Source organism: Monodon monoceros, unplaced genomic scaffold (assembly GCF_005190385.1).
Source record: "Monodon monoceros isolate NGI ecotype Baffin Bay Population unplaced genomic scaffold, NGI_Narwhal_1 Super_Scaffold_1, whole genome shotgun sequence".
Lineage (NCBI taxonomy): Eukaryota > Metazoa > Chordata > Mammalia > Artiodactyla > Monodontidae > Monodon > Monodon monoceros.
The window spans coordinates 15,645,905-15,672,550 of NW_021703765.1; the positions used below are offsets into that span (position 1 = coordinate 15,645,905).

General features: G+C 40.5%; 1 protein-coding gene across 4 annotated transcripts in view; it reads right to left on the reverse strand.

The window, feature by feature from the left end:
- MALT1 (MALT1 paracaspase) overlaps positions 1 to 26,646 on the reverse strand; it is a 59,039-nt gene that overhangs the window by 22,882 nt on the left and 9,511 nt on the right. For 2 of the 4 annotated variants that reach the window (XM_029218764.1, XM_029218756.1), the window contains exons 2-9: positions 26,066 to 26,232; positions 16,916 to 17,037; positions 12,520 to 12,679; positions 10,893 to 11,071; positions 10,380 to 10,476; positions 9,753 to 9,785; positions 6,836 to 6,862; positions 5,071 to 5,103 (exon numbers count right to left, since the gene is read on the reverse strand). In XM_029218764.1, coding sequence (XP_029074597.1) covers positions 5,071 to 5,103; positions 6,836 to 6,862; positions 9,753 to 9,785; positions 10,380 to 10,476; positions 10,893 to 11,071; positions 12,520 to 12,679; positions 16,916 to 17,037; positions 26,066 to 26,232 — 818 coding nt within the window. The remainder of the gene's footprint in view (positions 1 to 5,070; positions 5,104 to 6,835; positions 6,863 to 9,752; positions 9,786 to 10,379; positions 10,477 to 10,892; positions 11,072 to 12,519; positions 12,680 to 16,915; positions 17,038 to 26,065; positions 26,233 to 26,646) is intronic. The other 2 variants (XM_029218780.1, XM_029218772.1) reach the window with 1 other exon arrangement.

Consider the following 26,646-nt stretch of genomic DNA (forward strand, 5'->3'; position numbering starts at 1 on the left):
CAGAGCAGATAAGGGGAAATACCAAAGAGGAGGGAAAAGCAGGAGTTTAACAAATACTGTACTTTTAAATTTTCAGTTGATGTACTGTCTCCCGTTAGCTTCTTTAAAAAAAATTTCGTGTTTGGGTGAGATGCGGTTACCTCAGGGCTGCATGAAGACTTTTTGTATGAATACCTTAGCAGTTCGATCTGTGACCTTAGTGAACTGAGGCTTTGCTCAAGGACGTGGTCTCATACAAAAAGTGGTTCTGTTTGTAAGAGGCAAAAAGATCCACACCTGTGCCTTTAAAAGTACCAGCTGGCTTTATCTGGTATATAGCTTGTCCAAAAGAGTTGTGGAAGGCTGAGCATAGCTTAGTGCCTAAGAGGTCTTCAGAACTGTACTTTTGCTAGTCGCGGGTGGGGTTAAAGGTTAAAGACTTGAGACTGTGCCACGACAACAGGAACCTGTCATGATGTTTTTCTCAAGGGCTGGCAGTGGGGTGTGTGCAGCACGTTACGGTCTAAATCCATGATGGAGACACCAGAGAGCAGCAGAGAAGGTGTAACAGGAGCACGTGGCAGTCCCAGACTGACGTTGGCCAGGACTTGGTGACCAGCCTTTGTCTCAAAGTGCTGCTAAGTAGCTTATTTATAAATTAATATGGATTCCACTCGTGTGCAATTGAAACAGGCACAAATAATCCCATTGCTGACTTGATGGCTACAATATGTAATCTAATTTCAGATGCTTCAAATCGCCAAGATGATTAAATGTCACCAAAAATCTCTGGTGGAATTTCTTCTCTTTCCACAGAGCATTTAAGTCTAGGGTTAAACAAGGTCTGGAGAAAAACTAGCACCAACTAAAAGAATGTGACCCTCTCAGAGTGGCAGAATACCCCACTTTGTGAAAATCCTCAATACTTCTGTCATGGTATCTTTTTTTTGTTTCTTTGGCCTCGCCACGCGGCTTGTGCAACCAGGGATTGAACCCGGGCCCTCGGCAGTGAAAGCGCCGAGTCCTAACTGCTGGACGGCCAGGGAATTCCCCTTGTCATGGTATGTTTATTCTACACTGACATTTTCGGAGATTTCTTGCTAATTGCCTATTCTTATGAGTATACACATTTTTGAAAAAAATGAAATGATACTTAAGCCACATTTCTAACTCAATAAGTCACTTCAAGTCCTGTACAAATGATAATCTCTTCTTCTATTCCAAAGAAAAGGCCTATTTTCAAGACTGTTTAATAAATAAGTAAATTGAGACATAAAGCCTCTACTAAACTGCCTTTCGTTTTAAAACAATAAAAAAAGTTGAGAATACTCAGGATGGATTTCAACTAGGAGGCAGTAGAAAACATGATCACTTGTATTTCCTTTTTTTTTTTTTTAAAGTTTCTTCTTAAATAAACTAGAAATGTACTCTTACCCCAATTTACCCACTATATAGGAACACTTCAGCTGGCTAATCCACAGAAAAATTTCAGAGCCTGTTTTTCTGAGCCCATCAACCCTATCAGAGTTCAGAGCCAATGTCAATACACTGATGGACTCAGTTCAACCTGCTCCTAAGTGAGAGGAGGTGGAGGATGTGTGGTCACTGGCTGACATCATTACAGTCCAAATCATGGGGTTCCCAATGCGATTCAAGTAGTAAAGTGTCTGCAAAGCATCATGGGTTTCGTGGTGGGATATTATGATAGTTTAGGATATATATTAGATTAAAATTTTCTGTTGGCAGAAAACAATTATAAAGGTATGTAATAAAAAAAAATCACTGGGGTTTTTGGTTGGGGGAACAGTTGTCAAACTAACCATACAGGCTGTTTCTGCTAAGATCGATTATTTATTCACTAGTTTTGTTATCTGTTTGGAAGGAACACTTGGCATTATTTATAGAATGCAAGGGTTCAGGGCTTCCCTGGTGGCGCAGTGGTTAAGAATCCACCTGCCAATACAAGGGGCACGGGTTCGAGCCCTGGTCTGGGAAGATCCCACATGCCGCGGAGCAACTAAGCCCGTGGGCCACAACTACTGAGCCTGAGCTCAAGAGCCCCCAAGCCACAGCTGCTGAGCCCACGTGCCACAACTACTGAAGCCTGTCCGCCTAGAGCCTGTGCTCCGCAACAAGAGAAGCCATGACAATGAGAAGCCCACGCACCGCAACGAAGAGTAGCCCCTGCTCGCCGCAACTAGAGAAAAGCCCGCGTACGGCAACGAAGACCCAACACAGCCAAAAATAAAGAAATAAATAAATTAAAAAGAAAAAAAAAGAATGCAAGGGTTCAGCAATTTGAGAACTATGGGCTTAAAATGTGTGTATCAATAATTGATCATAACTCTTCAAAAACTTTTCCCCAAGGATAATTTTTAACAGCTAGTTCCTAAACCGTCTTGGAGCATTTTGAGCTTGATGGTAATAAAGATGATGGGTAGGGAACTTACCTTGCCCACTCTACTTGTAAACCAGTTCCTGAACGATAGGTGAACTGGGGTGGATTTAGAATAGAGAAGCAGACTGCAGTGGTCGAAATGAGAGGTGACAAAGTCTCATTCCAGGAATTGGTTGTAGAAAGGGAAAGGAAAAGTCAGACTTTAGAGCTATGACCGAGAAAGAAACAGTAAAATTTGAAGCTGAGGAGATAAGAGTGAGGAATCAAAGAAAACTTCAAAATAGCAACTATATAAGCGACCTATGATGGTTTTCAAGTGATAAAATAAATGGAAGAAATTTTCTGTAGAAAAACATTTACTGTAAGAGCCACCCACAACTTCTTGAACACAAACCATTCACTGGAAAAAGGAAACACAAACACCAGTTGATTAAGCAACAGGATAAAACAACTTCAGAAAGAGATTTTAACTACATGATCCTAGACATCTTCCAAAGTTTAATGAAATGTATTCTTTAAAAACTGGTACAAGTTACATCAATAATTTTATGTCTGATTATTCTAATAGTGTATTACTCATCTCAGCCAAAAAGAGTTAATATTCATAAGCAACTGGAAAAGGACCTGGTACATATTAAGTGCTATATAAGTGTTTAAATAAAAAACCCCTTGCGGCTTCCCTGGTGGCGCAGTGGTTGAGAGTCCGCCTGCCGAGGCAGAGGACACGGGTTCGTGCCCCGGTCCGGGAAGATCCCACATGCCGCAGAGAGGCTGGGCCCGTGAGCCATGGCCGCTGAGCCTGCGTGTCCGGAGCCTGTGCTCCGCAACGGGAGAGGCCACAACAGTGAGAGGCCCGTGTACCGCAAAAAAAAACAAAAACAAAAAAAAACCTTTGGCCATCTATCAGTGATTGAGTATTAACATCAACTTTGACTGGGTGAATATACAGTCCTTGTTGGTTTCATGCATCAGATCTTTTAATTTCTATGTCCTACAAAATAAAGTCCAAGTTCCTTAGACAAAACCATTCATATTCTAATCCAGGATGCCTTTCCAGCTTGTGTTAAGAGGCAGCCCCTGCGGAACCATGGCTTCCTTGTCTTTAAGCAGTGTGGTCACCCTCACCCTGGCCCCTGCCCCCGGCTCCAAATCTGGGATGCCCTGTGGTTCTCTCTGAGCATAATGTAGTGTGACACTCTGCCAGTTCTGGGTCTCAACCTTAAGTCCAGAGAGTTTCCGGTTTGGGGATTCAGCCACCATGTAAAGAAATTTAACTACCTGGTGAGACCATGTGGGGAAGGAGGGGAGGAGAGAGAGGGAGAGAGTGAAGTAGACTGAGAATATTACATGACAGGAAAACAGGGGCACATGCCCTTTTACAGGGACAGCCACTGTTTAAGCACAACTGACAGCTCTCAATCAAAATCTACCATTTTCAGGAGAATCTAGAAACCTGAATTTATATATGCTATCTGATCAGTGACAACTGATTCTAATTGTTCAACACTGTGTGGGCCACCCCCCTTCCCCAGTCAGTGCCCTTTTCTCCATAGGCTGAGCAATCCCACATTACGCTACCCTTCACGGTGTCAGCCTCCACCTCTATGCTGATGACGCTCATGACTGTATCTCCGAGCCTGGCCTCTCCTTAAAGTTCCAGATCCACGTGCACAATTGCCTGCTGTGTATCTCCGCCTAGACGTGACACAGATACCTCAAACCGGTTAGGTCCCAAAATGAGGGTCATCTATCCTTTGAATCCTGCTTTTGATTCTGTATTCTCTAACTCAGTGGGCTGTATTACAACCTGCCTAGTGGTCCAGCAAGAATCTGGAGCAGGCATGGTGATTCCGCTGTACTTTTTATACCCTATGGTGAGGTGATGAAAGCAGCTTACTGATTCCATCACCTCAAGGTCTTTTGAATTTGTTCTGTCTTCTTCTGCATGGTCTTGGTACTACTCTGGTTTAGATTCTCATTATTTCTTATCTAGACCATTGCAACAGTCTCAATTGTTCTCTTAACCTAAACAATGTCTCCCTCCAGTTTATTTTCTACACCGATACTAGACTGGCCTTTCAGAGGGACAAATCTCACCCCTCTATCAAGTTTCCTTCCAATAGCTTGTCTGAGAAACGGGGCTCCTCAAGACCTGGTCTCACCCTGCTTCTCCAGGCTCCTTCTCTTCACGTTCTAGAGAGTCGTTTGTTACCTGCAACTCCCCAGATACAACAGGCACCCTGTATTCCTTCTCTACAAAGTTTACTTAGGATTTCACGTTCCCTCTATCTGAAAGGCCCTTCTCCTATTCATCCTTCAACATGTAGAGCTGCTATGGCAGCCTCTTTCGTGCTTTCCTAACCTCTAACTCCACCAAGATATAGTATTACTCATTTTTATGTGACCTATACATGTTTCTTATTGTCTATATGTATATTTGTTTGCACATTGACAAACACAGAAATCACTCCACAGAAGCTGATCTGGTCCCTGAAACTGAATTCATAATCTTTTAAAGTCTCCTATTCTATAATTTCTTGTATAAATATTCAAAGTAAAACATTTGGTTTCGATGTTATTCAAATATTTATAAAAGTTGTCAATTTAAAAAGTCTCAAATCCCTTCATGATCCCCATAAAAGAGTTACATGCTACAATTATATTTTGATGAAGCATTTTAAAGCTCTACTCACCCAAAGGTTGGTCAACTGTTTGCTCTTTATTACCTATAGAAAGGTAAAAATGCAAAGAGATAAGGAGCTGTTATCCATGATACATCTTCGGGGTTAGAGAGATACGGAAACAATGAACAATCATATCTGGAGCACTGAAGGGCAGAATGTGGTTTCTAACAGCTAATTTATGATTTTTAAGGTTTTCAGGTTCTTGATTAAAAACACGTACCTAGATGGACAAGAGTCGGAATCGGGGCAGGAGAATGTCTCTGGTAACTGATTACCACAGCTGGGGGTGATACTCTTTAACACGTTAGGTAGAAATTACAATCTGAAAATGGTGGTGGTGGCAAGCAGCAGCAGGAATTTAACATCTACTGAACGATGGCGTGGGACTGCTGTACGTGCTGTAAATATAACTGATTTAAATCATCTCAGTTTATGAGGTATGTACTATTATTACCTCCATTATACAAATAAGGAATCTGAAGCAGAGAAGGACTGAGTCACTTGCCCAATGTTTTCAAGCTAGGAAATCTCATTCCATGGTCACGCTCTTTGCCATCAACTATACATAAAATGAAATACCTCCCACTCTCAAGGACCATGCAGGGAGAGATGCAGGGAAAGATGGAGTTCAGTCAGTAATGTGTCTCTTACTATAGACAGAGTGTTTGCATTTTTAATAATATATATGCTACGAGAGTCCGCTAAAAATATATTAAATTCTTTTTAACTAAATTTCTTGGTGTTTCTAATTCTTGAGGAGTAACGATATAATGAAAGAGGAGGTCAGGAAAATTTTAGAAGCTTAGTGGTGCTGGTTTGCAAAAGTTTTCCTGAAATAGCTTTTCATAATGTTCACTGAAGGGCATGAAATAACAGACAAACTTAGGAAAAGGGGATTCCTAACCAGATCAAGAGAAGCAACTAGCTACATGACGAGGGTGGTTCTCCAACACCACTTAGTTTTGGGTGCTTGAAGCACGTCTCACAGGGGCTTCCCGGAGCTCGAGGCTGGCACAGCAGGAATGACATGTGGGTAACAGTGGCGTTCTGGTTTGTCTCACTGGCTTATGTGTCATCACTCACAATGACAGATGTTTTTAACAAAATATGGGCACAAAACTAAGCAAACTAGTCATGGTGCTAGAACTATGAGAAATAACATGTCAAGAAATAAGAGGGATCTCTACATGTATTAACTGATACATATAACTACCTTCTTATTGTACTCCTGTGAGGTTTTATTTTCAGATAGTCACAGGTTCCATCAGTGCCTTTCAGAATGCCCACAGCCTGGACTGACGTCCTCGGTCTTTATGGAGTCCTCATTATTACTACGCCTTTCATCTCAGGTAAGGCTTCCCTTCAGCTTAACTTGTTCAGAAATCTGTTCTGATTAAAACTGGCCAAAGAATGATAAATACTCCTGCCAACTGTCAGTCCCTTAATGGTCAATGACTAACTACTCACCTGTACAGCACTAACAATAAGTTTACTTCCGTTACAGACACCCACCCAACTAGTTCAGATGTGTTCAAGGACTGAGCAGCTTTGAACAAGGACCCAGGGGTCTGGTGAGTTCAGAGATGTTACTCCTGTCACTCTTTCAAAGGCTGCTTCTTGTCTTTCAAATTAAAGAGCAAGCATTTCCCCATTTAACTGCCTTTTGATGATACAGAGTTATTCACAATGATAGAGAATATCTATAGTATCTTTAAGTTACTGTATTCAATAACTAAATATCTAAAGCTAATGTTTTAATGTTTGTATTACTCACCGGGATGCCCGAGATTATTTAATTCATCTAAAATAAAATAAGAGAAAATAGATTAAATAATCTTTAAATAATTTAAATAGATTTAAATAACCTTTAAATAATCTGCCAATTTAGCACAGATAGTAAGACTGACAAAAGAAGTTGATTCTTGCACTGTTGAATCGTGTTATAATGTCTTATCAGGTTAGAACTTTTAAAATGCCATAAAGGAGAAGTCATGCAGTCAAATTGTGAAGACGAGAGAACGTGGTTGTGGACATCAGTTAGGACTCCTGAGCTATTACTACTTTCATTAAATGACAAAAAGCTAAAGAGACTCATTCTTAATTTGATCAAAGTTTTAGATATGCTGGCCAATTATTGGATGAAAACCATCACGAGACAGGTTTGTCTATGGCCTCGACTATACACTTCATGAAACTAATTAAAAACCTCAAATGATATTTTTGAGAATAAACTTTTAATTTTAGAACAGTTCAAGATTTTACAGAACTATCGTGAAGATACTACAGAGAGTTTCTACAGACACCCATACCTAGTTTCCCTATTTCTAACATCTGTTGTTAGTAAGGCGTATTTGTGACAATTAATGAACCATTAATGTTCTTTTTTGTTCCAGGACCCCATTCGGGACACCACATCACGTTTACTTGTGTCTCCTTGGGCTCCTCTTTGCTGTGACAGTTTCTCAGACTTTCCTTGTTTTTGATAACACTGACAGTTTTGAAGATTATCGGTGAGGTATTTTGTAGAATGTCTGTAAATCGGGAGATGTCTGATGTTTTTCTCCTGGTTACACTGGTGGAATGTGTTTTTGGAGGTATAGTGGTTTCAGAATTGTTAGCCTGTAGAGCCTGGCTAACAGAAAGAAAATCATCTAAGCAAATACCTATGACATTATAGCCATCTATTTTTCCTTTACAAATTGTGTGAAGATAAAAATTAACATTCACAATAAATTATAAATGCTATACTATTCACAAAATAGTATGCAGTAACTTCTATGAGATATAAAATCAACTACAGAGTGGTATCAGCTAGAGTACAGGGTTCTGTACAATTTCTTCTGCCTTCTGTGTTCACTCATTCCCAGGTACTTAGGTTAGCACCTGTTCTTCCATCCCATAATCAGTGAGGTTGCTTCATACACTTGCAATAGGTTTAGATTCTTCTGTCATATTCTGTGTTCCATCCTGGGATCCCCCTCCTCTGACCTTCCTAAACGATTTAAAACCTGCATATATGTATTTACCACTACAGCTGCCATAGAGAATACTTTCACTGCCCTAAATAAATCCCCTGAGCTCCACCTATTCAACCCCCTACCCCTTCTCCTGATCAAGTATCTTTAACAAAGCACATAAAATAGGTCACATCATGTTCTACAGGTAAAAAAAGATACGGTATGTTGGGACATTGTTAACACGTGCCACTCCACCAACTATAAAATGCCTCAACTTTGAAGACTTTTTTAGAAAGAAGGGTTGGATCTAATTTTTCCATCTGAAATTTTTGGAGTAGTTTCATAGTTGGGTTTTCATCTGTGTTTGGAACAGATTTATCTGAAAGTTATTACTTAATAGTGTGTTTGCCACTGCAAAAATTATAGGAAGAATCTTGCAGGTAAAGAAGCAGCAAGGCGGTAATATACATGCATTACCCAGAAGCTGAACAGCAGTGCTAGTTTATGTTTATTCTTAGAGGTCTCCAATGTTAGGAGGTTTTAAAAATCATGCAATTAGCTGAAAAAGGAGAAGGAAGAAGAGTTTGGTTAGGATTTCTTTACATAGATTCCCTCATGTAGGGCTCATAGGCCACGGGATTAGAACTGCTTTATGCTAGAGAATTCCTGTCCGCAACTATGACTGGGATGAAAACAGTACTTATAGTATTTCAAAGTGACACCATAGCAGTATGAAGGACAGGAAAACCGGGAAACATAAGATTTAACATTATTTTTTTTACTTTGCTCAAGTAGAGCCTAAGGGTTTATAATAAAGAGGCAGAAATTGAAAAAATACTTTGCTATCCACAAACCTAATTTTCCAAAACAATGTAACATCACACTAGGGGAAGGTAATTTAAGTTTTAAAATTTACTCATTACAACTTATGTGCAAGGCTTTGGTTAATTAAAACAAGATAAAAGTTTACGTTAAAATAACTTTCAGTTCTCTTTAATCTACCATGTCACTTTTACCATAATATATAGTCTTCAGCCTTGTAGCTTCAAAAAATGGATCTTATAAATTTTATATTAAAACAGGATATTTAATATTTGGTAAGCATGCATTAAACAATAAATCTCCTGTCCTGAAACTGTTATAGAAATTACATTTGCATTTGAGAGGTATCTTACCATGGCTAAAGGATAGATAAAATAATCTAAACAACTATCCATGACAGTATAGTCATGTATTTTTACAAATTTTATGAAGATAATTAACATTAAGAATTAATTGCAACTGTTCACTATTCATAAGGTGTTGTACAGGAGCTTTATTTTATTTTATTTTATTTTTTGGCCACACCATGCGGCGTATGGCATCTTAGTTCCCCCACCAGGGATCGCACCTACACCCCCTGCAGTGGAAGCGCAGAGTCTTAACCACTGGACGGTCAGGGAAGTCCCAGGAACTTTATTTTTATATACAATAGAAAATCAATTAAAAATTAGGTTTTTTTTTTAACATCTTTATTGGGGTATAATTGCTTTACAATAAAAATTAGTTGTTTTAATTAATGTCAGTTTAATAGTGTCTCTGGTAATTTATTAACCCTCAAAGACTAAGATACAGTATCCTTCTATCAAAATTTTTTCTTATAGCTAGTATTTTTTCCATCACTGCACTCAGTAAACCAGGGCACGAGGAACCAGCATGCGGGATATTTGGTTTCAAACCAAAGGATTACACTACCTTCAGTGCACTCCACTGCCACATCTGTTCTTCCTTGTTTCAGAGAAAACAAATGTGAATATATTGTAATTCATGATCTTAGGAAGGGCAGCCATCAAGCAGAGATAAATAGCATAGAAATATGTTGACAAACCAACATATGCATCAATATCTCCTCCTACTGACAACATAACTAAATGCATTAAGCTTAACTAGAACACACTCCCCACATCATGCACTTCATAGAGGGATTGTTGGTTAATAATCATTCTTTTCTTTATATGCCTGTGATTTTTTTTGAAAAACTGGTTTATTAAAAATCTTTTCCCCCTAAATCAAGGGTTTTTTTTTTTTTAGCTAAAGCTTTAAGGAATACATTTTTGCCATCAATGTTTAACATAAACTATAAAACTAAAAAAACTATGAAAATGGTCTCAATAAAATAGCCTTTTTTACAGTTCTTTCTGCTCTTTGTATGTGAATCCTGATTAGGAGTTTTAGTATGTATGCTCTCAAATTTCTACTTAAGCGTCAGCAGTTATTTTGTTTAACATACCATTAAATTCAATGGGTGAACAGAATCTCCGCTGTTCAAACACTTCATTTTATACGGCTCCATTTGTCAGAATACTGAGCGATACTGCTTACCTACGATGACTTCTACTTTCTTGCTGTTTTGACTGTCTCGATCATTATATACACGACACCAATAGGTTCCTTGATGCTCCAAATCCACATAAGGCACCTGTATCAATATTAGAACATGCTCACATTTCCTCAATTTTAATTTAAGTGGCTTGGAGAAAGTTATTTTGAGTTTTTTTTTTTTAAACCTACAAATCCTAACATTTCAGACATTCCTAGATTATTTCCATTCATTAGGTCAAATATTAGCAAGCAAATAATATAATGAATATAACAGTGGTGAGTCTGATGCAATACTCAGTTTGACATTTTTCATACAAGCACTTACATGTGGGCTGGTGTTCTAGCCCTTTTGCAAATATAAGAATCAATTAATATTAGATAATAAAGAACTTGAAAAAATACTGAAAACATTAAAACACCCCAGAGAATATGAATTTTAATATTCACTGTAATTTTCAATTATACTATTTTACATATTAACCCTCCCAAATACCCCCAAGGCCAACTTCCTACCATGTATAGCTTTTTTGTCTCATGTGTTAATGGTGATTCATTTTTGAACCACTGGTAGTGAGGAATGGGGCTTCCAACAGCAACACACTGTAGGATCAACGTGCTGCCAGGCATCAACTTTTGGGACTTTGGTTCAATACAGATTTGCAACTTAGAGTCAGAGACGCCATCCAAACTTCCTTAAATTAAAAGAAAAATATCATGGAACATAAATAAAATCTCGAGGTTAAAAAAATTTTTTTTAATTAAAAAAATATTTTCAAGTTCATTCATCTTTTTTTTTTTTTTTTACAATCTTCAATAGCATCTCCCAAATGATGTTTCATAAAACTGTAGCACATCTAGAAATATTAAGAGATGTTCTGTGGATATAAGGATGCTATAGACAAATAAGTTTAGGACATTCTGGGTTAAACAAAGTTAAACAGATGTCTTTATTGCAGGACTTCTCAGTTTTCCAAGTGTTAGTATGCACTGTGTATTTAAGGGGGGAAAATAGTTTAAGTGGTTTCTAAATGTGTTTGGCCACAGAGTCTTTTCGGTGGGAGCAAAGGACATAAACACCTTGAGCGATGTTTCCGTTCAAAACAGAAAGCTCTACGTTCTGCTGTTTCGTTTAACTTGCCTTCTTAAAATTAGGAGTTTTGTTATTAGCACTGAATAAATATGGATGGGTTAAGCGTTATCTATTGAATGCTCATCTGTTACTCTCTAAGGGCCTTGAGGACAGAAGGCTTGTCAATGTGATCCAGTAACAATGAAACTCAGTGTGTAGCACATTGCAGGTGATCAATAATATTTGTTGAATGAATAAGATTCCATTTATAAACATATTAAAGTTAATTACATGCACAGAAATATTCTAGGAAAACATAAATCACTCAATTAATCATGACTATTCCTAGAGACTTTATTCGGGTGTAGGAAAAGCTAAATTGAGAGAAGAATGGAAGACAGACAAATTGGCAACAAAAAGTCTGTTTCCTTCATTCTTTTTGTCTAGCAAAAATGACAAATATGGTTCTTGACTGTTTGTGTGAAAAAATAGTACCTGATGGCTACTCTTTAGAGTACACTGGGTTTTTCCCTTGATCAATACTAGTTATTGGACTAAAAAGATAGATGGCAAAAGTAGAAAACCAGTTGCATGAAATGCTTCACTGCAGCAAATGGTGCACTATATGCCCTGTCATGCCTACTTCAACTCTATACATAGTCTTTATTCCACGACACAATTTTTTAGAAGTAATACAATAGTTTGGGAGAAAAAGTATAGAAAGGAACTGAAAAGTGAGAAGACGGCATTAGATTTCTCTTCTCCTCCAAAACCAGAGACCACAACATTCAGACCCATGAAAGGTGGCAAGTTTGAATAGGTCAGCAGCAGGGCCAGACTGAGAAAGGTCATGTCAGCCCAAGACATCTGCATGTCCGTCTTGTCTGTCTATCTATCCATCACATGGGATATGGGATAAAATATTATCGACTGGTGACATTATACTGGGTGAAGTACATATGTGAGTACTATCTCTGATACTTTGAAATTATTTATTTAAAAGTAAACATTTAAAATAAAATTTAAAAAAGGCAATTCCCATCGCAGCATTCAAGTTACTTTATCACTTACTCTGGAAGCTTTCTGTTACTTCTGTGACATCACAAACATCCAACTGTGACCACTGGCTAAATTCGAAGGTGAAATTATTATTAACTCGACAGACATAAAAGCCTGCATCTTTTATATGCACTGTGTTAAAAATAAGTTCTGATGCATTTCCGTTCGGAATCTGTGAAAGAATCAATGAGAGGATAAAAATGAATGACTCATCAAAACACACCTTATAAAAATGTGCTGTGCAAAATGTATGATGCTCTTGGAACTTTGAAAAGTATATCTTTTTTTCCCCCAAGTTCTAAAATATCTGTTACTTAAAAAACAACATTTGGAGTAACTTGGGACTGAAGTCTTAGGAAATCAGTCTTCTACAAATCTGTTAACAAGAGAGTTAGGCTCTCTCTCTCCCTTATATCTTCCCAAAACTCACTAATAGAAAAGTAGCTAATCTGTCATTTAAAATTGTTTGATCATTAGTATCTAAAGAATCTAGAATTGTAACATTTATGAGCTAAGTAGTCATACAACATGACCAACCCATGATGGAGTGAAGGGATCACAGAGAGTTAGGCCTGGCTCTTTATTTCTGTTCTGATCAAATTAGCTGTCCGTATAAGAGCAAGTTATCTTACCCCAAGGCCTCATTTCCTCGTCTGCAAACTGCTATCAGAGGATAGATGCCGTGACCAATACACTTCTCTCAAGGTCTGGCTGCAGAAGGGCTATGGGAAGCCTATCAGTGATGGGAAGGAAGGTCCATGCAAGGGTTTCCCAAGCTTTTACTCCTGGGCTCTGGTCACCACGTTAAGTTTTCTTTCACCTTAGCTGCTCCCATCAATTTATCAGCACCACCCATCTCTGGCATATTGTCAAAGGGCTTTGTCAAGTGACTCGTTATATAGTGGCTCCCCTGCAAAGTACTTTAACAAGCTCTCCGTCTCCAAACTCCAACCAATTGAATTCGGCTCTCTCTCCTCTCAGAACCTGCACCGGAGAGAGAGCATTTTGCTGAAGATCTGACAACTGGGATGGAGGCTGCCTTAGCACTGCCTGACCATCCTACCACGTGAACCTACTAAGTCTGCTTTCCTACTAGGCTATTCCTGTGGACTTTCTCTCTCCTCAAACCTCCTGCAATCCCACTTCTCTCAGCCGTTGACTTTAGTCTGTGCTTATTTGTAACTCTCTTCCCTCCTGTTAAAATGGAAAGCGTGTCTTCCTAACAAAGGTGACCTGCGCTTGGGTTGCATGGGGATCCTAAACCACTCAGAATCCCAAAGCTGGTACGTAAAGCAGCTCAAGATGAAGATGTTGAGGATTCAACAGATGCAGAAAGAAGCCTTATTGGAGCTTTCCTTATCTGACCCAAAGCAGAAACTTCTGGGAAATGAGGCTGCCATAAACTCCCTCTTCAGGGTGGCTTTTATTCCTAGGAAGAAGACCAAGAGGAAACCTACCATAAATCCCCTCTCCAGGGAAGTTTTATATAGCCATGAGGAAGATGGAAAGACCACTTGCACTTGCATGAATAGATATTACCACAAACTTTCTCATCTCTTGTTTATTCTCCTAGAAACCCCTTTGTATCTATTTCCTAAAGAAACCCATTTGTTCTTCCCAGAGAGGCCTTTTCTTCTTCCTCCCTTTTCCTCTAACTGCAACCAATCACAGGACTACTTCTTTTGTAATTTCCCATATGAATAAACTTCTCTTGTTAATCTGTATTTTGCCTGTTAATTCACAGGCCCCCAGGGACTGAGCATGAGCGGGTGGGAGAAAGGTTTTTTCCTCTCCAACAATCCCCTCATCCTCTCTGACTTTGCTCCTGCAATTTTCTCTCTGCTTTAGCATCTATTTCTCCCTTTTATTGTATCACTCCCCAAAACATACTCTAGTACCTTTATATCTTAAACAAAAGAATCCCAAGTATACCCCCCCTTGACCCACATACCTCTCAGCAGCACCGAAAATGCTGACCACCCCTTTCTTCTTGAAATACTTTCCCAAGGGCTTCATACCATCCTCTCCTGGTTTTCCTCTTACCTTGCAAATTCTTCTTAGTCTCTCTACTGGTTCCTCCTCCACTACACAAACTTTCTTTTTTTTTTTTTTTTTAACACATTTATCTATGTATTTATTTATTTCGGCCGTGCTGCATGGCACGCGGGATCTTAGTTCCCTGACCAGGGATCAAACCTGTGCCCCCTGCAGTGGAAGCATCGAGTCCTAACCACTGGACCGCCAGGGAAGTCCCAACAAACTTTCAATGTTGTCTCCTGAGGTATCCAAGCTGACTTAGATGCATTTAGACATCCAATAGGCACTTCGAACTTAACATGTCTAAAACCAAACTCTTGAGTTTCTGCCCTTAATCTCTTCCTCTCCCAGTCTCTTAACACCTCAGTAAATAACAGGTCCCCAGATGCTTAAGTAGAAAATCTAGGGTCATCCTTGAGCTCTCTTCCTTTCCCCTCAGGCTCCACATTTAATCTGTCGGGTTTGATGAACTCTATCTCTAAAATAAAGTGACTTACCCACTTTGATCCGTCTCCACTGCCATGTCCTAATCCACACTACTGTTATTTCTAGTCCAGTGTAGGCATTAGATAACTGGCCTTTTTTTTTTTTTTTTTTTTTTTTTTTGCGGTACACGGGCCTCTCACTGCTGTGGCCTCTCCCACCGCGGAGCACAGGCTCCGGATGCACAGGCTCAGCGGCCATGGCTCGCGGGCCCAGCCGCTCTGCGGCATGTGGGATCCTCCCGGACCGGGGCACGAACCCGCGTCCCCTGCATCGGCAGGCGGACTCTCAACCACTGCGCCACCAGGGGAGCCCCTAACTGGTCTTCTTGCTTTGCTCTTGCTTCCCTTCAAGCAGCAAGTTGGTGTTTTAAAAACAAAAATTCTATCATGTTACTTCTCCTACTTAAGACCTTTAGTGGCTTCTCCCTTTGTATCACCCTGTTTATTTTCTCACAGCTCTTAACTCACAGAGTTATCTTATTTGCTCACTGTCTTTCCCCAGTGGAGCTGGCAGGGCCCCTGTGTGTCGGTGCTTCACCATCCTGGACTTAGAACCTGGCCTGGCACAAAACAGGTGTCCAACAAGTAGTTGTTAAATGAGTATCTCCTGAAATAGACTAAGAACCTAAGTGTGGTTTGACAAAACTCGACTGGTAAGGGCTTTAAAATCCATTGCAACTCTTCAAATCCACGATGCACTGCTCACCCTCTACATTCCTCCCCTTCTCAAGTCAGGACATAGTTCACAAATGATATACTTAACAGAGTAAGTTTTGTCCATGATTTCTTCCTCAAAAGGTGTTTATTAAAATGAAAGCCACTTTGCAATTGAGAAAATATGGTAAAAATAACTTTAGTTACCATCTCTCGAGAGCCTTGGCACATAAACTATCCCATCAATTAAGTTCTCTCAACCCCTGACGATAGGAATTCGAGTCGCTACTAACAGTCAAGGATCCAACACAGGCCTGTCTGGTGCCAGTGCAGTCCTGTTACTGCAGTTCACATCTGCCTTACCTCACCTGTGTGTGAGGGACGGAAATTAAAAATTGTACAAATCCACACGTTTCTTCTAAGGCACAGGGTGATCCCATCAAAGGAAAGACTGTCATCTCGGAACAGCTCTTGAACTTAGTTTCAGATTTGCAAATGGAGTCTTAACGTTGAGTTGGAAAGAAAGTTTAGTTATGTGACTGACAGGCTGAAAAGAATAATGGAGTTTCAAGGTACCATCTAGGAGGGAAGGGAGCGAGGGGAGATGAATGAGGGAGAAGAGAGAAGCCCACCAGAGTGGGACACAACGTGGCCAGACCACTGAGAAATCCCCAGCAGCAGAGTGCTCAAAGAATGTTTAAGACAAGAGGATGCCAAAATGCAATTTTAAATTATTTGTTGGGTGGCACGGGGATACAATCCTTCCACAAAAGGAATAAATGCCCCTTTCTACCGACCTGAGTTTTACTTCAGAATCTACCATAAAAGCCTAAATCTTTTGATATAATACAGTTATGGGGAATGCTTAAAATGATATTGCCTTCCATGTTGCTTTGAAAATCTTTTAAAGATTTAGACTGGAACATAATCTGTTGTAAAGAATTTTGTGTAGATATTTTAGAATGTACTGGTGATGTTTCATGTTTGTTAACATTGTTGCCCCAAGTACTCCTGATTTTCCACAATTTTCAGAATAGAGAACTGATTTTATTACTGCTTACCAAAGTAATGATTACTGAGTAAACACTTCAGTTATAACACAGATCCTTTAACAAGGACCTATCATATCCTCTAACAAAATTCCTAAAAACACACTGAAGACAACAGGCTAATTAATTTTTTATCTTTCTCTCTTCTCATGACAGAGGAATTAAAAGACATTAAAAAATTACCTCTTTATTCATTTTGAACCATTGATATTGTACAAAAGGATGCCCAGTTGCCCGGCAACACAGCTTCACAAACTGTCCAGCCAAGACTGCCTTGGATTCTGGGTTTACAGTGATCTTTATTCCTTAAAAAAAAAAAAAAAAAAGTTATATAAAGTCAGAGAAGAGGGGTTTTCCTTGTTTATGTTTCTGAAACCAAAAGAAGAAATATTTTGGAAATAACCTGCATATTCATCCTGGTTATAAGTCACCCATTCACATCTCCTTCTCCATCAGGTGATGAGTTTGTGAGTTCCAGGCTCTGTAAAACCTGGAGGAAAGGAACTCACCTGCAGAAGACTTTGATCTACTGTACTTCCCCACGATTGGGGGAAAAAATTGTTTGCCATATTTCTTCAATTCTGAGAAACATTTTTTCCACATTCTAACACCTCTGAAATCAGGATGAGCCTTATCATAGCTGTCTGCATACAGCAGTCACGATGCTTTCTCTGTGCCAGCTCTAGAAATACTTAGTCATAAAGGCTTATCCGGCCAGCACTTCAACTGAGTTAGGTGCGCTGTCAGTAAGACAACTTGAGTTTAAATACCACTTAAATGTCTTCAAAAGACATATGAGGGACTTCCCTGGTAGCCCAGTGGGTGAGACTCTGTGCTCCCAATGCAGGGGGCCTGGGTTCGATCCCTGGTCAGGGAACTAGATCCTGCCTGCCACAACTAAGAGCCTGTGTGTGGTAATTAAGACCTGGTGCACGGGGCTTCCCTGATGGCGCAGTGGTTAAGAATCCACCTGCCAATGCAGGGGACACGGGTTTGAGCCCTGGTCGGGGAAGATCCCACATGCTGCAGAGCAACTAAGCGCGTGCACCACAACTACTGAGCCTGTGCTCTAGAGCCCGCGAGCCACAACTACTGAAGCCTGTGCGCCTAGAGCCCGCGTTCCGCAACAAAAGCCACGACAATGAGAAGCCTGTGCACCGCAACAAAGAGTAGCCCCCGCTCACCGCAACTAGAGAAAGCCTGTGCGCAGCAGTGAAGACCCAACACAGCCAAAAATAAAAACAAAACAAATAAGCAAATTAAAAAAAAAAGACCTGGCACCGCCTAAATAAATAAATATTAAAAAAGAAAGGGCATATGAATGTCAATGCTGTGATTTAGCATTAAAACTATTCTGTAACCAGAAAGGTACAGAAACACAACAGCAGGATATAAATTTGATACATGTGATGCAAACAGTTCTCATCTGAGAAATGACTACCAGCATCAAAACTTGGAAAACTTTTGACAGGAGCTTCCTGTCAAAGATCCTGGAGTTGGGCTTCCCTGGTGGCGCAGTGGTTGAGAGCCCGCCTGCCGATGCAGGGGACGTGGGTTCGTGCCCCGGTCCGGGAAGATCCCACACAAGATCTCCTCCTCCACGAGAGCTCCCAGTCTTGTCCATCTCAGGGAAGATAAACCAGGCCCCAGCCTCGCCCCAAGCATCCAGTTACTCAGGACGGAAACTTAGCAGCCCCCCCAAACCCCTCCTGCCCACGTCCTCCTTCCCCACGTGTAATTTAGCTGCGAGGCCTGTCGCTTAAGCATTTCCACATCTCACCATCTTCAATGCCATGAGTTTAATCCAAGCCGCCATCCCCTCCCGAACTGAACTATTGTCACAGCCTGCGAACTTTCTTTCCTTACTTCCAACCAGCAGCCCAATGTCTTTTTAAAACATAAATTAATCCATGTCACTCCTCTGATAAAACCCTTTACTGACCTCCCATTGGATTTAGAATAAAACCCAAGCTCCTTACATGGCCAACGAGGCCCTCGTGCCCACCAGGCTCCAGCCGCGAGGGCCTCTTTCCTTCGGAAGACAAGCTCTTTCCTGCCTTTCCACCTCCTGGTCCTCTGCTGGATTCCCCCCTAACCCCCACTGTTTCCTGACACAGTCTCTCATCATCCAGGTCTCCAGCTGGTCCAGGAAACATGAGCTGCCTCCCCCCTCCCACCCGGCATTACACTCATCCCACTTTGTGGGCTTCACTGCACTAATCACCCCAAGTCCCGTTTCCTATTATCTGTGTCACCTGCTAAAGCAGAAGCTCTTGTCTCAGCCACCAGTTCACCAGACGCCTAGAATAGTGCCTGGTATATGTGAAACGGTGGATGTTCAACACACATGTGTTGAACGAATGTGTAGAATAATAACAAAAATGACTATAACGGCAATTTACTGGCTGCTTTACATATGCCCGGCACTTTGATCTCTAACTTTCAAAATAATCACGTGAGTTAGATATTAACTAGATCGATGTTACAATGAGGAAAATGAACTTATGTCATTTGCAGAAAGTCATCCAAATTACCCTGTGTAAATTATTAACTTCTCTGAGATTCCTTTTTTTTCTCATTGTAAAACAGCAGAACCAGGATGCAAAGCTAAGGCTTCTTGGGCTTTGAAACCCTTTTAAGCCTTGGATTATCCCAGTGATTGTTCTTTTTTCCTTCCACCTTTATTGAGGTATAAGTGACAAATAAAAACTGCATATATATAAGGGTGAGCAACATGATGATTCAGTATAGTGTACGTTTGTGAAATGGTTGTCACAATCAAGTTAATTAACACATCCATCACCTCACATAGTTATCATTTTCTGATGGTTCTTAATGCATCTCCCAGGCTAATCCCATCTTCTGCCACAGTGAGCCTCTCTTACTGGAAGGAGGGTGTCAGGCACGGTGCAGTGTCTTGTGCTGTGGCAGTGCTGACAAATGTACTGTGGCCAAGATCCTCTGCTATTACACAAAGAGACAAGAGATGAGAATGAAGGAAACCGAAAGCCTTTCTCTCTAGAGGGTCTTACGAAGAAATGAATGACTTCAGAGGAAGGCGCCCATGTGACCAGGATGTTCTAAAAGCTTCCTTTGTGGGAGACAAGACTGAATGATTTTTAACAGACATTCAGACTCACAGTTGATACATCTGTCCTGTACCAACAGTTTTAGTAGTCTGAGTCTTCAAGAAGCAATCAAAGACATGTCTTTATTATCTACTGCTTCAAAGACTGAGAATTGAAAGGTACAGTGTGATTCGGAACCCGCCCTGGTGAGTAGCACAGAGAGAAGTCACACCTCCCGTGTCTTAACCACACATATTTCTTTCCACCCTGTCTCGTGTGCGACAGGGAACCACGGTCACCTCTAACCACCCTCGCGCAGCGCCCACTAGGCAGAATGTGCTGAACAGAGTAAAGAGGGAAGATGACACAGAGCTCTGGACGGTGTACCAAGGCAGACGAAAGTTCTGTTTTAAAGGTTGAATGCACAGCTTCCTGGCAAACGAGCCTATTTTCAGATAACATCTGCAAAGAAGTCAAAGAGGTTACTTGATTTCCTGTAAGCCGGAGAGAATCTGACTGGGTCTGATGGAACATGGGGATTGTGCTTTCAACATGTGTACACCTGTGTAGAGCAACCCGCTCAAGATATTACACAATAAAACTACAACCCCCGCTGGAATCACTAAACAGATAAATTAGGGTGATTCTTGACCTGACAAAAGGATTCATCATAGGTTCCCTTTGAGTTGTTCTCTCTTGCAATGCAGTTACTATCGAAGTAATTCACAGCTTTTCCAGGAACAGATCTATTGGGTACGTTTCAGCGCATCTATTTTCGGAGGCCATGAACCAAAAAACTTTTTCTATCATCTTCCATCTAAAACTCTCCCTCAACGTTATTTTGAACATTTCAAAACTATTACTGAAAAGCACCCCAGAGAGTCCCAGAATAAATACCATTCCTCTTCCTCTAACAACTTCCCCTCATTACACAACCAGTGTACTGGTTGTGTACTTTCCTCTTACAGGTCAATTTACATTTGCATCTACTGTGGCTAAACCTGGTCTCCTACATCACACCCCTCATCCTTCTACATCATCGACAACTCCCTTTAACACCTTGGCGTGGAAACCCATCCTTCCAGCCCTCACCACCACTCTCTTTCTAGCTCTCTTCTTTAATTTTACTCCCATTTATACGATCTTTGCCTCTTTTCACTTCTTAATATCTTGCTTTCAGGAATTTCTGTTGTTCACGGAACAAGATGAGTCCCTTATAAGTAAGGTCTAGCAGTTGAGTACTTTTTAATTTGGCAAGAAGAAAAAAATGGAAGTCTGTGGGTCAAAGAGAGAATTGAGGTAATAATCCATAACTAAGCCTCCCAAACAATCCAGGAACTTTCTAGTATTATGGAAATGACATTGAGTTCAGGTCAGGGTCAGGAGACCCGGATTCTGATACTACTTTTGTCAATAACCAACTGTGATTTTGGCCAAATGATAACTTCTGGTAATCTCTTTTTCCACATAAATGTGTGCTCACATTTAAAATTTAAATGTACAGGACATGGAAGCAACCTAAGTGTCCACTGACAGATGAATGGATAAAGAAGATGTGGCACATATATATAATGGAATATTACTCAGCCATAAAAAGAAACGAAATTGAGTTATTTGTAGTGAGGTGGATGGACCTAGAGTCTGTCATACAGAGTGAAGTAAGTCAGAAATAGAAAAACAAACACCGTATGTTAACACATATATATGGAAGCTAAATAAAAAAAAACCCCAAAAACCTAGGGGCAGGACAGGAATAAAGACTCAGACGTAGAGAATGGACTTGAGGACACAGGGAGGGGGAAGGGTAAGTGGTGACAAAGTGAGAGAGTGGCATGGACATATATACACTACCAAACGTAAAATCGATAGCTAGTGGGAAGCAGCTGCATAGCACAGGGAGATCAGCTCGGTGCTTTGTGACCACCTAGAGGGGTGGGATAGAGAGAGTGGGAGGGAGGTGCAAGAGGGAGGAGATATGGGGATATATGTATATGTATAGCTGATCCACTTTGTTATACAGCAGAAACTAACACACCAGTGTAAAGCAATTATACTCCAATAAAGATGTTAAAAAAAATAAAAGTAAAATAAAAAATAAAATAAAATTTAAATGTTCATAATAGTACTGTTCTGGGCTTTCACAGAATTGCGAAGATAAAATGTGAAGTAAAGCTATCCTGGAAACGAAAGAATAATATTCAACTATCTTTGCTCTTGTCTTAGAGACAATAAAAGTAATAAAAAATTGGTACCAGAAGCATGAGTATAGTACAAGGAATTAAAGAAGAAAAATGAATTGATATGAAAAAGGGGTGGGGAAAAATGGAAAAGACGTCAGTGAAATCACATGACTCTGCCAGCACTTCTGAAATGTATGTGCAGCAAAGCTCCTTTCATACAAGAATGAAATAAAATGGCAGCATCACAGAACTGGAGCAGAAAGAACCTTGGGATCCATCTAATGAAACCCACGTGTAACGTGTTAATTCTCTCTAAACATCCCCCACTGTCTAGCCTCTGCTTAGCCGATTCCAGGTCAGAGCACGGCTTCCTTGGCAACCAATCTCGTGATGTGCAGGACTCTAGTTGATAGAACCTACTAGTCAGCACTCAAATGGTTTCTCTTAAACAAAACTCTAATTGATGGCGCTTATACACCTGCACTCAAATGGTTTCACTCAAAACAAAAACATCTCAAATGGCACATCTAAGTTTATCTGTATTTGCCAAGGTTACAGATGCCAATTTTGGTTGCTTTGAGATCAGGGTCTTTGACCCTTAAATAAAAAAATAAATAAAGGTCTAAAAAAATCATTACAGACCTCTGGTTCAAAACAATTTCAGCAAATTCATTTAACACCCCGCCCCTCTTCAATTCCCACTGAAATGACCACAGGAATAAAAATAGGGAAACAATGAGTCAGAGCTGGAAAATGCAGATGGACACCATCCATACATAAAAATTATAAGCCACTTCTCTAACAAAGGGCAGGCAAGACCAGTCTGAGAGGCAAGCTGGCTAACCCATGTGCTATGGAAAAGCCCAATCGGAGGGAAAGCAGAAGACAGTAAACCACAACCTTTTGAAAAATATATTAGGTGTCAGAGCTCATGGAGCACAAGAATTTGGGGGTGAGTTACCCTTGGCTTAGACCTCATGCTAAATGAGGGACCACTGAAGTTGGCTCCTAATCAAGGCAGGTGTTCCAGTTAGAGATGGGGGAACCCTCCCCAGCTACCTCTGAGCCACCAAAGCAAAGACATCCAAGAAACTTGGTACCACAGCCATCTTCTATGGTCATCTCTGGCTGTCATCGCACAAACAACTGGGATGGAATACGACAAAATCAGACTAAAATAAATCTGAAGTTTCCCCTTCTCCTTGTATTTAGGCCTGAAAGACCTGTTCAGAGGTTCACAGCATCTTAGTCACCCAAAACCAGGCTCTCTATAACGACAATCAGATAAAAGTCATCAGGCTCTTTGTGGAATAAGAACTAATGCCTTCTTATGAAACTGCGCTACCAAAAAAAAAAAAGAGAAAATGTTAGATTATTCCTCCTTTTATTTTCACCAAGATTCAGGAATACACTGAAAAGGAAAAACGAGATTTAATATATACTTGTTTTTATGATTGTACTGGACGTGATGAGTTACATGTTTGTCTCCCCTACTAGACGATGAATTTTGAACATGCAGGAACTATTGTTTTAATTCATAGTACCAAGCACAATGCCTGGAATAGCAGAAGTATTAGAATACAGTAATGTTGATTGAATGAGCAAAATCCCAGATTAAGTTGATTCTATCAGAGCTTGCATTCTTAATATAATTACAGTAGTTTTTATTCTCAATGTCTTTATTGAAATATAAAAATTATTCTCAAATTCTTATATTTCTATATTCTAATGTATGTAAATACAGTAAGTTTTAGATTATCCAAGTAAGATTCCGGTAGAAAGCTAACTGTAAATTACTGAGTTTTATTAGATCCCCAAATATTTCCTCTTAAATCAATGATTAACATTCAAGTAACAACTGATTTCTAATGAATACTATATAGCTAATGAATACTGTGTGCCTAATATGACATAAAACTTCACAGAAATAGTGCATAAGTGGTCATATAGAAACTGCTATCTTTTTCCTGTTCTCCCCTCAAATACGAAAGAGTCCCAGGGGGGACTACTGAAAACGCCTGTTGGCCCAGCATCGGAACGATCTGCGCAGGGGGACACTGACGGTGAAGCGCTGATCCTACTATTTGGAGAGAAACACAAAGAGCAGGAACAGATTTTTCCCAAGAAGATGACTGATGTTTATCAGGATGGCACTCTATTCGCTGCTGGCCTATCACGTCAAAACAGAAAATACTGCTAAAAATTCCAGGCGCATCATTACACACACATAAACATGTGACTCCATTTCAGTCAAGCTCAGTTTCTTACACGGGAAACTGTGAAAACTTGGAAACCTTTGATCTCAGGCCAGTGATCACACCACAGATCATGAGATGTGTGTGCAGCCTCCGTGGTCACCTAGATGCAACTCAACGCAGCATCATCTCAGCAGCTCCTCCAAGTCTGAGAGGTAGAGAACACTGACTCTCATTTTATTGACTTGGCAACAACAGTGGAGTAATTAAGTGCAATTATTGAAAAACGTAATGAGATATTAAAGTTATAGTTAATTCCCAAAGAGGTTCCTTAGAGGCCCCGGTAAGTCTATAAAGTCTGAGAACTTAGTGGCTGAGTGCCCTAGACTGGCAGATTTCAATTGCCACAACTCTTGGGTACTTTTGAGACACTGGGGATACAAAAATTAATAAATGTCACCTGAAGAAATAATTTACTGTTTGGTGACAGAAAGCAATTGCATCTAGATGGGATCTGCATTATCCCAGGCCTCTTGTATGAAGAGGCACTGAGAAACATTTGTCAAGCATCAGATACAGTGGGTAACACAAGAGAGGCGTTTATAGAGGACCTACTTCCTCATCTACACTAGGCCTGGTAGAGCCAGGAATAACCTGAGAGTCCAGGTTTCCTGGCTCACAATCCAGGGTCCCTTCCATTTGTAGTAGACTTTTCAGGTGCTCCCCCTCACACGCCCACCATCCAATTTTGTTTGGCGGTCCATGAGGTTTCTGGAAAGCTAACTGAACCCACTCCACTCCTGGCTCTAAGCCAGGGGAACTGGCACATTCCAACTCCCTGGCTGGTGACAGGTACAGGGACAGGCACGTGGCCAAAATTAGTTAGCTTATTAGGGAATCTTACGATTTTTGCTGAGACGAAGATTAATGCAAGGAACAGCTAGTAGACATCCTATGACTAGGTAGAAAGTCAGCCTTGGGAGGAAGCCAATGACAAGAAAGGAAGAGCAAAGACAAAATACAACTCCTTGGAAACAGGGCTGCCCCCTGCCTTTCTCGAAGCCCAACCTGCTTCAAGACTCTTCTGTTGGAACCAGCATGCTCCCTTTATTACACCAACTTGAGTTGGGGTTTCTGCTACGTGTACTTGTCAGTACACCACTACAAGACGTGTCTCTAATTCCCCAAGCCCCCAAGAAAGAAGGTCTGCAGCGCCGCTGCCATCACGTGACTTGGATGACATGGTCCCTCCTGCTGACGTCATGGTAACTGACCAACTCCATCCACAGTTGTGGAAAGGAGGGACTGTTTCCTATTCCTCAAATCTGACCTTGGAAGTGAGCAACCTCACGCAATATTGGTATATTCAGGAAAAAAAATTGTGGTTGAGTTACTCAACATTTCAAAAGCACCATGTTGGCAAAAAACTTCAACAATAAACATCTGTTACACTTTCTCTCATTCATATACATAAATAAATGTGTGTATTTACTTTCTTGGCTGCACTATTTTAACATAAGTTATAGAAACCTTTCCCCTCAACACTTTCACATGCACTTCCTTGGAATAAAGACATTCTTCTATAGAAGTACAGCACCATCGTCACATGGTAATTCCCTAATGTCTAATATGCAGGTTATACTCAAGTTATTCCAATTGTCCCCAAAATGTCTTCTATAGCTGTTTTTTTTGAAAAACAATCCAACAAATGTTTATACACCGTATTTGCTTTTTATGTGTTCTTTAGTCTCAACCTGGGGGGGGAAACGAGGCTCCATATGTGTACATGTTTCAAAAATACTTAACACAATTCATTTGGTCAAATGAGATATTTTCCTCTGAGTCTGTCTCCGTGAACTCCTGGAGAACGTGACCCTGGGAAGCACGTACCTGGGGGGTTGAGGAGCTGAAGGACCTCAGTGTGCTCCATTGTCTGCAGGAAGTCGCTCAGCTCCACGACCGTACAGCCTTTCTCACCCAGCAGCTTCAGTAAACACAGGCTCGGGCTGCCTTCAGGCTCCAGGACCTTAAGACAACACTGCTCCAAGTCTAGACAACTGCAAACAACAAATTTAATTCAAGTCAACAGATTTTCTTCACTATGACCTGCCTGCTATGTGTTTGGCCCCGTCATGGGTGTTGTAGAGAATACACAGCAAGTTGTTGCATGGTAAGGAAAACGGTTTACATTACGAATGCTGCTGTCCCTTTAGACACGGTCTCCTAATGATGCTCATCTTGGACAGCAGAAGTTGGCAAACTTTTCCTGTGAAGTGCCAGAGAGTAAATGTTTTAGGCTTCATACGGGCCACAGAGTCTCTGCTGCATATTCTTTTCTTGATTTTTGTTTTGTTTTATAATTTTTAAAATATAAAAAAAATTCTTAGCTATACAACAACAGGCAGTGGCCTCAATATGGCCCACAGGCTGTTGTTTGCAGACTCCTGTTCTATATGTTTCGACACAATTTT